Source organism: Phalangium opilio, unplaced genomic scaffold, assembly GCF_054372755.1.
Source record: "Phalangium opilio isolate 3A_F unplaced genomic scaffold, DU_Popi_V2 ptg000075l_1, whole genome shotgun sequence".
Lineage (NCBI taxonomy): Eukaryota > Metazoa > Arthropoda > Arachnida > Opiliones > Phalangiidae > Phalangium > Phalangium opilio.
Genome location: NW_028324184.1, coordinates 2,567,247 through 2,579,732, shown reverse-complemented (window position 1 = coordinate 2,579,732; position 12,486 = coordinate 2,567,247). Strand labels below are relative to the sequence as shown.

The window sequence follows — 12,486 nt, the reverse complement described above, 5'->3', positions numbered from 1 at the left end:
AATTACATTAAGACTGAAGTAACAGATATTATAAAAAACGTCTTGGTTTGGACCAAGGCCGAAAAAACAAACGATATGTGTGAGGTTTATCAATTGGCTGAAGTTTCAGATATTGCAATTTTTTTAGTTATTTTTATCCATTTAATCCTTAATCAATATTAAATTCAATCAACTGATTTTACTGTTAATCGATCTATTCCCTCTAAATTAATTGAAAAAATTACATATCTACGCTTTTTCAAGAACAATTACATTTTCCGAAAACATTTTATCATGAAATTAATTATTTTGAAGGGATTTCGTGTAAGCACTTGACGGACATAGTTTTAATTGTTGCTGGCTTGACAAATTTTCAAGTTTGCATCAAAAAAAAAAAAAACTTAAAGTGTTAGCGACATAATTTTCGTCACCCACAAACTTATAATGCTAAAAAAATCCTTGAAAAATCTAGTTTATTATGATATGTTTACTTTTGTATTTGGTTTCGTAGAAATTAGTAAAATTGCAATCAAAGTTTAGTGTTTGGAAAAGGCCTAGTTAAAATTTTGTTTCGCTTGATGACGTAGTAAGGAGAAACTTTCACTCTTGATGTCGCTCACGTGACGCCTATAAGTGTCTCAGCGCCGCGTTAAGCCTATTTTATTCAGATTCGCGCGGCATTGGTATACTCGGGAGTCTCGGGCGCGCGCGCTTGGCTTTTCCGCGAGATGCCGTGAGTGACGTAGCAAGGAGAAACCCCGCCAAAAATCTTCTCCGCAAATTTGCTTTTGCCCCCCAAATTTCAAGTTTTCAAAGTGTTTTTTCTGTGTTTTCCTTCATATTTAAATATTAATCAAGCATATATTTGGAATCAGAAGAGTTTATACTCTCAAAAAAGTAAGGTTTTCTTTAGATTTGAGATAATTTTTAAATTACGTCGCTATTCCTTTAAATCGGTAAGTTGCTAAGAAGATTGATGTTAAAAAAAATATGATAATTTAAATTTATTTTGTTCAGACTAGTTAATTAACGAATGCCGTATACTTAAGACAAAGCAACATCGTTTATCCTGTGTGGTTTTTGTTAGTAAGTAGCTATCTGTAGCACTGGAAAAATATGATATCGGTATAAATATAACCAAAGGTATAGGTAAAGATTACATAAAAAGAAATACGTTTCAGTACCAATGGCTTTTGTATTCATTTCCATTCATTACCAGTTAAACGAAGAAGGTCACACTTAACTTAACCCCCAAGAAAGTATAAAGTACGAAGATGAAAATTGCAGTGCAACCTTTCTTTCACAGTCGCGACATTAGAAATGTAGCATTTCGATATACGAAATTAAATGTATGAATTCGTGCAACACCCTGGTTTGGCATCCACTATTAAATATTTACATCTTCCTTTCGAATTATGTCAAAGTTCGCTTGGCCTTTTTAGACACAGTATTTCAAATATTCAATATTAAATCCCTCAACACGTACTCCCTTCAAAATAATTAATTTCATGATAAAATGTTTTCGGAAAATGTAATTGTTCTTGAAAAAGCGTAGATATGTAATTTTTTCAATTAATTTAGAGGGAATAGATCGATTAACAGTAAAATCAGTTGATTGAATTTAATATTGATTAAGGATTAAATGGATAAAAATAACTAAAAAAATTGCAATATCTGAAACTTCAGCCAATTGATAAACCTCACACATATCGTTTGTTTTTTCGGCCTTGGTCCAAACCAAGACGTTTTTTATAATATATCGTGTAGCTAGCCTAGGCCCAAGATGCGTACTTTGCGTGTGAAGCCTTACCGCCTTTTGGTCTTACTGATAATGAAATATGAAACGATTTATTATTGAAAATGTAAAGGATACAATTTGTAATATATCGAAAATTACTTAATGTATGGGAAACAAGGGTTTTAAAGAGAAAATGGTGTTAAGGTAAACATCCTTGAGATTTGGGTAGAGCCTTTCGGCAAAATAATGTTATTGTCGTTGCAAACTATCTAAGACGTTTTCTTCTGACTTAATCGTTGCAATAAATAAATCACGATTTTGTCACACACACCGCTTACGCTGTGTGACAGACGTGGCCATCATATCCTTAAATTATGATGATATCCGGCTCTTTCAAAATTTTGCACTTTACATAACATCATATTCAGGTCTTAAGGGTAACGCCAGGGCCAAATGTATCCCACACAGTCGTGAGTTAATTTGGAGTTACGTGTTAACGAATTGCAGTTACTTGCATTTTAACTCCGTCACCTAGAAACAAAAAAGAAGAGAGGACAGAATGACGCCTTTCAATAACGGCAGTCATATTATTTTCCCTTCCAAAAGCATATTTATATTGCAATAGACTAAAACCTTAAATATTTTCTTAATAATTAACAACCATTAGTTTCCACTTTCTGATGGGTAAAATCTTCGGAGACAGTCATTTCCATTCGAAGCGGTATTAATTTTGTTTTCCGAACTTGTTTTCTTTAACTTTGCGTCATTTTAGTACTCGGCATGACCGGTTTTATCAAGTGCTATTGAACAGTACAATGTGTTTGATTCAAATTGTGAGAAGGTTCAGTTTGTTTGCTTTCTGAAGGAAAATCCGAGCAGCAGCGTTCAACTCTTTGAAAATATTCTCCTGAATATAAAAGTCATCTTGAACGTGACATTACGAATGGTACCGTTGCCTACGGAATAAGAATTAAGGCCAGTTCTCCGTAGGGTTTTCAGACTGTATTTCTGACATTTTAGTTCGCCTTTAATATCCGCTAGGTGCACTCTTTGCTATCCCTTCGGTGACGCGACGCTACGATTTGAGTTATTTTCCCGCCGAGCCTGACGCGCTACAGGCAGACTGACTTGAAGCAACACGCCCGAAGCTGAAGGGGTGGATTTCTTTCCTATCCTCGTCTCACCCGTTATGACTGCTTTCCCCAACATATCTGTGTTAACTATAAAGAGACGAATAGAATGTAAAACCTCTCTGGTAAAACCGTTTTAAAAAAGGTGGGGGGGTCTTTCAAAAAGAAATTTCGGTTGGCGTTCGTTTCCTAGAAAGCTATTCGGCTTTTGTTCTCGCGCTGTGTACGATTGTCGATTCACTAGTAAAATTATTATATTTAAATTTCGTGTTATTTAAATCAGAATACATCTACATGTCTGCAATATAGTTCTGCAAGATAAAATCTAAGAACAATAATAAAATTCTTAAAACCTCAATGAACCAAAGCAAATTTAATTTTATGAACGACCCCTTTAAAGAAGGATAGCAAAGAGCGCCGTCACGCGAGAAAAGAAGCCCCACCTTCAGCCAAGCTTGAACTGGCCTTAATTCTTGTTCCGTAGGCAACGATGGTACTGAAGAAAAACGCTTCAAACGTGATCATTGTGACTAGACTAGCTCTGAGAACGGTTCTTTGGTCAGAAATGAACATGATTCAACTGCTCTTAGATTGACATTGTTTTGCGTAATAAAATCCGAATATATTTTTTTCCTTCCAAAAATCTGGAATGTGGGAGGCACGGACTCCCTGCCGGAAAATCAGTGTGTTCAGTTTTTGGACCTAATTCCGCTTTAAACTTAGATGAAAACTAATCTTGGGCCAAAAGCCGCTAATCGATGCTCACTTTCAGTCGTTGTGGTTGTAACATGTGTTGGACAAAACGTTCACACTTTTTATGTTATTTTTAAGATTCTTCATACTTTGAACTGTAGCACTAAACGGCCTTTCATCCTTTTGAATAACGAAACAAACCGTTAAAATACCCCGTTTTCCCAAGGGTCTTCACTCATTTCTTATCATAGCTGGTGCTTATTTCGAGCAAAAATACTTTGACAGAACGAAATTAATGAAATGGTAACTTGTCTTGATGCAGCGTCACCTAGCATTGATTCCCTCAAAAATCAAAATCAGCTGAAAGTTAAAAGTACAACCTTTCAGGTTTCGAGCCAAGGTTTCTTCTCGCCAGTTAAGTTAATCTTCCTCCCCTTTTTGTTGATATGCGCGTCATAAGTGGATCATGTTACAGCTCCCCATAAGTACTGGACGTAGGTTATGCTTTTGTAAACAGCGTTTTCTTCCAAGACATCCAAGCCCGCCATCTAGCTCAGTTTTAAAGGCATAGTTTGCCCATTAACCTGGATCTGGAGTTACCTTAACCTTCGAAAGTTCCGGTTGATGGTCATTGCTGTCAGACCGCCGTCAGTGTCGTGATTAGTGTGAAGCTTGTTATTGCGTAATAATTTTGATTTAGATTGACTTATGTTTCTTTGCTATTTGGGAAAAACGCCTAGGATCAATGTAGCTAATTACAATCGTCGCATGCCCAAATGAAAGATATTAAAAGCACTTAACCGTACGCGACTAAAACGTTTTGTAAAACTGAAAAATATTGACCAGCATCTTTCGCAAACGGAAAACGTTAAAGTATTGTAAAAAATTGTAAAAAATTGTCGTACTTAAAAAAAGGAAAACAAATTTCCATGTCGACGCACATTACCTAATACCTATAATTAGTAATAAATTGGTTTAACTATCCCCGCTAAAAACCTTAAAATCAGTGGAAGCTCAGTGCTGTATTAGGGATGCATTATAAATGTTCTAATATGATGAAGGCTATTTTGAACATTTGAACTCGTATTAATTTCCTTTTCAACAAAACCGTTTAAAAATCGCGCGAAATACCTATAGTCCGCCAATTATTTTTTAAAATCGGAAAAATAAAGTGGACTTCTACTATTATATTCACAACCCAACACTTTGTATGGAACAACTTGTTTCCTTTCGCGGGCTTCTCTCTCAAACCTTTCCTCATTGGCTACCACTTACTTCCGTTTGCTTGCCCCACTTTTTAAAAATTTATTTCGCGGCAAAATCATTCCTCTGGTTTAGTTCACAAATTCACCGCTGCGTTTCGCATATACCCTTTCCTCTTCAGTGCTAGGAGACAATTCTGATGCACAGCGATGTTATATCGTCCAGCACTTCTAGGGAGCTGTAATATGATCCACTTCTGGCGCGTTTATTCATCAACAAACGCCTTTGAACAACACTGTTTCAACACGCCTTTTTTCTATAACACCGCGTTTTCGTACGCATTACCTTTTTTCATGAAGTTCAATTGAATATTATTTCATTTTTGATGATAAATTGTAAATGATGTTTGTGGTTTCTATGTTTGCTATGGGAAAATTGAAGAAGAAACGTACAGCGGGGCACAAATATTAAACTGAATATAAAAAAGGCCTACAACGTCGCGTATGAAAGGGTAACGAAGAAAAACTCTTCAACTGTGATCAGTGTGAATATGCGTGCACGCAGAAGAGTAAATTGATCACACCTCAACGCATTCATAGCGGTGAAAAACCGTTCAAATGTCATCAGTGTGACTTTGCAAGTAGGCAGAAGAATGTTTTGATCATACACAAACACATCAGACATGAACCTATTCGCTAGCGAAAACTACGTAGACGCCACCTATCCACACTGCGTGGAACTATATAGTGTTGATCAGAATAAATCGGTTGTCGCGAATTCGCCGGCTTTCCGCGTTATTAATGCACTGAAACTATGGAATCTCAAATAGCTATGCCATCATCAATGGGAGTGTGAAAAGGAAAATCAAGTGGTTTTTCATCTATTCTGCTAATTATAAGACCAATCTGCCTAGTGAACTACATCCGTATGGTTTAAAACCATGGATGGTAGTAATCGTGTGAGTAATTTGATCATACACAAACGCATTCACAATCGTATTGACAGTGCTGAAAAACCTTTCAAATGTGATCAGTGTGATTATACCTGCACAATGAAGAAGCATTTGATCTGTCATCAACGCATTCACGGTGGCGAAAAACCCTTCAAATGTGATCAATGTGACTTTGGGTGCACTCAGAAGAGTAGTTTGATTGCACATAAACACATTCATAGCGGCGATAAGTCCTCCATAGGTACACATCGGGCGGTTTAACAAAGTTTCTTTAGATAATGTAATGTGCACATTAATGTTTAATTACAATTGTCTCTGCATAGATTTAACGGTTCGGGCTGGATTGAAAGTAAAATGCACACGAGCTAAACATTTAAAGGCATAAAGCAGACTGTACGTTGTCTCTAAATTGTAACTCTGACGGTTCTACAGGTTTAAATAATCGAATCAGGGGGAAAGCTTCCATTCCCCCTCCCTGATCGAACCCGGTGACATCACTGCAAATATATTCAACAGTCAGATTTGTGCACCTCCTAGGTTCACGTGGGATATCATTCATACAAATAATATTGGATGTGTTTTATAAGTATACATATTTTTATTACGTTTTAAAAGTTTCCACAATCTGAAAGCATAAATTAGGTTAGGCAAGATCAAGTCTTTCGAGACCGCTGTTTCGACTCGCACATGGATCTGTTTCTAAACTCGTTTTCTTTGATAATACATTCAAAGTGTGATTAGTGTGACTATGTTAGTACCCGTAAGAGTACTTTAATCGCACAGCAAGGCATTCACAGTGGCGAAAGACCATTCAAATGTGATCAGTGTGATTATGTCAGCCCGCTAAAGAATATTTTGATCAGACATCAACGCAAGAATCACAATATATATAGTATTGAATATAACCCTTTATTTAACTATAATTAACAATATTTGATATAACAAATGGTATATCAGTAATGATATCTTCGCTATTAGAGAACAACGCCTAATTGAATTACTATGAGGTCGTAGACCTCGGTACCTCAGTTGGTTAGAGCGTGGGACGGTAACCCAGAGGTCGGTGGTTCAAATTCACCCCGAGGTAGTTGTCATCTTTTCACATCGTCCGCAACCGGAAATTAGATTGGTAGAGTAAACACTGTTAACTAAAAATTCAATTTGAATTGTATTTTTACCACAATAATTGATTAATATGTATTGACTTTGAATCTTAATTTGCTTCTTCTATAACTTAATCGTTGTCATCACTTCTTGTGCTAGTTGGTTTCAGCAGAAACAGGAGACTGCAAAATTATCGCTAAGCTTAACTTTACCGTTGAATTCATGCTTGTGTTTTTTCACTACTTCGTAGGTGTTATCATGCACCTACGGAGGTTTAATGGCAGAATATTGCTGTTTATATTGTCACGTGTATTTTATTATACGTTTATTATGGGAAAGCTTGTATTCAGTTTTACGCAAATTTCTAATGTGGGATGAAGTTTGATATTTGAATCATATATACATATATATTGGAGAAAGTTGTTTGTTTGTTCTTTATGACATACACAGTCACAAATATTTAATTCCCGAATTCGACCAAGCTGCAGGGTTGATATCAGTGAATGTAGGACATAATCCCCCCTGGACATAATCCCCCCATTAGAGAGGAAAAGGACATAATCCCCTCAGGTAGGAGACAAAATCCCCCGGACAATTTTCCCCCGAATGGATGTCGAAGACAAAATACCCCCAGCCCTAGGACAAATTCCCCCCAGCCCCAGGACGAATTCCACCCAAACTGTGTTTACGACAAAATACCCTAGAGAATGATTTCAATTTATATGAAGATTTCAAAATTTTGAAAAGTAATTTTATTTCGGAAGAAAATAAATGTAAAAAATATTATTTTTCAAAAGGCGTACCATTGTTACAATATTTCCAAAATATTACTAACCTAACCTAACCGAACCGAACCTAACCTAACCTAACCCAACTGAACCCGAATAAAATCAAAAGATTGTCAAACTGAATGTCAATATTGAATGTAAAAACAATATTTTGGAAAAGGCGTACCATTGTTACAATATTTCTAAAATATTACTAACCGAATCCAACCTAACCTAAGCTAACCTAACCTAACCTAACCTAAGCTAACCTAAGCTAACCTAACCTAAGCTAACCTAAGCTAACCTAACCTAACCTAAGCTAACCTAACCTAACCCAACCTAACCAAACCTAACCTAACCAAACCTAACCTAACCCAACCCAACAAAACCTAACCTAACCCAACCAAACCCAACCCAACCTAACCGAACCTAACCTAACCTAACCCAACCAAACCAAATTGAACCCGAATAAAATCAAAAGATTGTCAAACTGAATGTCAATATTGAATGCCAGTGACACAACCAGTTAACAATTCGAAACAAAAATTGTTTCGTATTTCCAATTTTTCTCCATTATTAACGCTAATTACTAATACGTAAACCTATTTCTACCCTAGAAATGAATGAAACTGAACGAAATAATTCAAATTATATTTTGATAATACTCTCGTACCTTCAGGGATTCGAACCCACCATTCTTCTCTCCGTTGTTCAACGCCTTATCCACTACGCCACCAGATCGCTGAGGCTTCCAGTGTTTTAGTTAATATTGATATTGTATTTTTTATTTCCGGGGGATTATGACAAGGGAATTTTGTCTAAAGCGTGGGGGATTTGTCTAGAGGGTGGGGGGATTTTGACTAGAGAGTGGGGGATTTTGACTAGAGAGTGGGGGATTTTGTCTACAGAGTGGGGGGATTTTGTCTACAGAGTGGGGGGATTTTGTACTTTTAACTAGGATGGGGGGAAAATGACCGGGGGATTTTGTACGTTTTTAAAAATGGGGGATTATGACCGGGGGTCTTTTGTCTTGGGGGTATTTAGTCCGTATACCGATATCAGTAACACCAGGAACTCAAAAATCTTCCACGTTCCCAACGCGTATATTAGGTTTTGGAAACCGCTGTTTCGACTCGAACATGGATTATTTTTGTTCACGACCTTATTTCTTTGTCTTTGTGTCTTTTTAAGCCTAAGCATAACCTATTTTATCAATTGCTTTTGAACAAACAATGTTTTTGAAGCGTGTTGTATGATATCATTTGAGGTTTTAATTTATTTCTTTTCTGTAGGAAAATCCAAGAAAAAATGTTCAACTCGATACAAATATTCACCTGAATATGAAAGGGATCTTGAACTTGACATTCGAAAGGATACCAAAGAAAAACGCTTCAAATGTGATCAGTGTGATTATGCAAGTGCGAGGAAGAATGATTTGAACATACACAAACGCATTCACAGTGGTGAAAAACCCTTCAAATGTGATCAGTGTGACTATGCAAGTACGCGGAAGAATGTTTTGAACATACACAAACGCATTCACAGTGGTGAAAAACCCTACAAGTGTGATCAATGTGAATATGCAAGTACGCGGAAGAATGTTTTGATCATACACAAACGCATTCACAGTGGTGAAAAACGCTTCAAATGTGATCAGTGTGACTATGCAAGTACGTGGAAGAATAAATTGATCGCCCATCAACGCATTCACAGTGGTGAAAAACGCTTCAAATGTGATCAGTGTGACTATGCAAGTACGTGGAAGAATAATTTGATCAAACATGAACGCATTCATAGCCGTGAAAAACCCTTCAAATGTGATCAGTGTGACTATGCAAGTACGCGGAAGAATGTTTTGATCAAACATGAACGCAGTCACAGTGGTGAAAAACCTTTCAAATGCAATCAGTGTGATTACTCTTTCACACGGAAAGATGTTTTTCTCAGGCATCAACGCATTCACAGTGGTGAAAAACCCTTCAAATGTGATCAGTGTGACAATGCGTACACGCAGAAGAATAGTTTGTTCATACATCAACGCATTCACAGTGGTGAAAAACCCTTCAAATGTGATCAGTGTGACTATGCAAGTGCGAGGAAGAACCATTTGATCGCTCATCAACGCATTCACAGTGTTGAAAAACCCTTCAAATGTGATCAGTGTGAATATGCGTGCACGCAGAAGAATAAATTGATCACTCATCAACGCATTCACAGTTTTGAAAAACCCTTCAAATGTGATCAGTGTGAATATGCGTGCACGAAGAAGAATAAATTGATCACTCATCAACGCATTCACAGTTTTGAAAAACGCTTCAAATGTGATCAGTGTGATTACTTTTTCACACGGAATGATGATTTGTTCAGACATCAACGGATCCACATAAGGTTACCCACAGTTCGGTTCAAATCGGTTTTGGACTAAAACTGATACTGAACTGAGACTTTTCAGTTAAGATTTTCAAGAACTGAAACTGAACTGAAATTATCAGTTCGGTTCAGCCAGGAAACCGAACTGATCAGTTCAGTTTACAGTTATAACTGAACTGAACCGAAAACCCCTTCAGAGTTTATCAAGAAGAAAAATACGGTGTCAGAGACCCAAAATACCCAGATTGTAACTGTTAACCGCTAACATTTTCTACTACTACTAAGTATTTAGGAATCGTGAAGTGCCATACCTTAAGAGTAATGTTTATTTCACTAACTACTAACTACTAAATATTAACATTGAAAAATTTAACTTTGACTAATTAACTAATTATGATACCCTACTAATTATTGGTATTCTTTTAGCATGTGTCTCTCTGCAGAGGGTCCCAGCTAATCAGGGGCCTGTAATAATCATACAGCATGCAATACTAAACGATGCCAGTTTTCTATTGTTATACTTATGTTTGCGGGAACGTATTGATATCGTTTCTCGCGATAGATCGAAAGAGTACTTAACTATCTCTTCAGTTCAGTTTAAGAAATAAACCGAACCGAACTGAAAACTGATCAGTTTGGAGATGTGCAAACTGAAACTGAACTGAAGCCATCAAACTGAACTGTGGGAAACCTTAGATCCACAGTGGTGAAAAACTCTTCAACTGTGATCAGTGTGCAGAAGAAAAATTTGATCAATCATCAACGCATTCACAGTGGTGAAAAACCCTTCAAATGTGATCAGTGTGATTATGCCTGTACGCCGAAGAATAATTTGATCAAACATGAACGCATTCATAGCGGTGAAAAACCCTTCAAATTTGATCATTGTGATTATGCAAGTAGGCGGTTGTGTCATTTGATAGTACATAAACGCATTCACAGTGGTGAAAAACCTTTCAAATGTTATCAGTGTGACTATACCAGCACAATGAAGAGTAATTTGATCAGACATCAGCGTTATAATCACATGGACTAATTAAGTGGATTGTATTTAAGCATAATCAGTAATTTAGAACTTTTAAAGAACCATTTCAAAATGTGTTAATTGCGCAACGCGTTTTCATTTTCGCTTCACACATTACTGTTCTTTACCACTGTAGTAGATACTCACCAAAAAAGTTTTCGTTCGTTGAAAAATTGTAAAAACCTATCGTTACGGAATAGTAACCGACGGGCTATATGGTATTACAAAATTGTGGAATGTAGCTAGCGTAACGATTAACGGGAAACTGGTAATGATACTATGTTTGTGTTAGTTATTTTTAAAACCTTCACGTACAATATTGAATATAACCATGAATTTATTCATTAACAATATTTTATATTAAAAATGGAATATCAGTAATGATATCTTCGCTATTAAAGAATGATATTTTTACCACAATTATTGATTAATATGTTTTTGCTTTGAATCTTAATTTGCTTCTTTAAAAACTACATCGATGTAATAACTTTTTGTGCTAGTCGGTCTCAGCAGAAACAGGAGATTGCAAAATTATTGCTAAGCTTAACTTTACCGTTGCTTGTGTTTTTTCACTACTTTGTAGGTGTTATCATGCACCTACGGAAGTTTAAAGGGATACTATTGGCAAAAATTAAGTATTTTTATTCTGATTCCTTATGTTAAAATATGCCGCCTTGAATTTTTTCGGATTTTTTGAAGCGCTATTTATAGTATTAAACAGTAATTGAAGTTTTGTATCCAAAACATGCATTTAAATTTTGGTAAAGCGACCTACCGGCCAATGAGCGCCCGCGATTTATAAGAGGCAATCCCCAAAGGTTTTCTCGCGCGAGTCTCATTTGCGTCGTCTGCATTAGGTTCAGAAATATCTATTCTACTTTTTAGTTCTCGAAAGAAAGACGCCGGTTCGATCGTCTAACGATAAGCGGTTTAGGAACTTTAGTAATTAGCAAGTTTATGCTATTACGTTTCACTTAAACTCAAATTACTCTCGTAATTTTATTATGTTAAAATGTGGCGGGTCGTATTTTTTGTATATCTTGAGTGTCTAGTTATTAGCCTTTGAAATGGGAAGATCTGTGTTCTTAGACTATTGTTTCTATTATTTTTTGTGATTTTCGAGATAGAAAAAATTAAAAACCCATCTTTTACACCTCAGCAGAGTCAAGCTGCAACACAATTACTATTCTCCTCAAACTTCAGCAGACGACGGGCCCCGCGGAGTCACTGGTTGTTGAAGAAGTTAATTTTAAATTAAGCAATTTAGATAATTAAACAGTTAATTGCGGTATGAACGTTTTTCTTTGTCAAGTGTCAAGATATTTGTATTTCAGTATAATTTAAGATTTTTTATCAAGGTCAAAAAGGATAGTCACATATTTGTATAGAGGGCTTGGAAAAAAGAGAGAGGTGAGGGAAGGGGTCACGTAGGCCATAGTTGCCATCCAACAAAACACCTACGTCATAGGTAGAATTTCCCTTGCCTCTCCTTTAACAGTGTAAGAGTGTACGGAAAATTACTAAGA

The 12,486-nt window shown here is 36.3% G+C and overlaps 2 protein-coding genes and 1 long non-coding RNA gene across 3 annotated transcripts in view; all 3 read left to right on the top strand.

Annotated features, from left to right (window-relative positions):
• Nucleotides 1-10,618, top strand: part of LOC149658795 (uncharacterized) — a 31,775-nt gene extending 21,157 nt beyond the window's left edge. Inside the window, exon 10 of the mRNA XM_089844406.1 lies at nucleotides 8,859-10,618. Within this exon, the coding sequence (XP_089700532.1) occupies nucleotides 8,859-9,991 (1,133 nt within the window). The 3' untranslated portion in view covers nucleotides 9,992-10,618. The remainder of the gene's footprint in view (nucleotides 1-8,858) is intronic.
• LOC149658796 (uncharacterized) lies at nucleotides 4,689-7,830 on the top strand. The gene is made up of 2 exons (XR_016369933.1): nucleotides 4,689-5,701; nucleotides 5,777-7,830. It is a non-coding gene; the product is annotated as an uncharacterized LOC149658796 (long non-coding RNA).
• On the top strand, nucleotides 10,616-11,381 carry LOC149658794 (uncharacterized; the record flags this gene model as incomplete). Its single annotated transcript, XM_089844134.1, has 1 exon — nucleotides 10,616-11,381. A coding segment is annotated over one exon (357 nt), but the record flags the coding sequence as incomplete, so codon positions are not given.
• Between the last annotated feature and the right edge of the window lie 1,105 nt (nucleotides 11,382-12,486).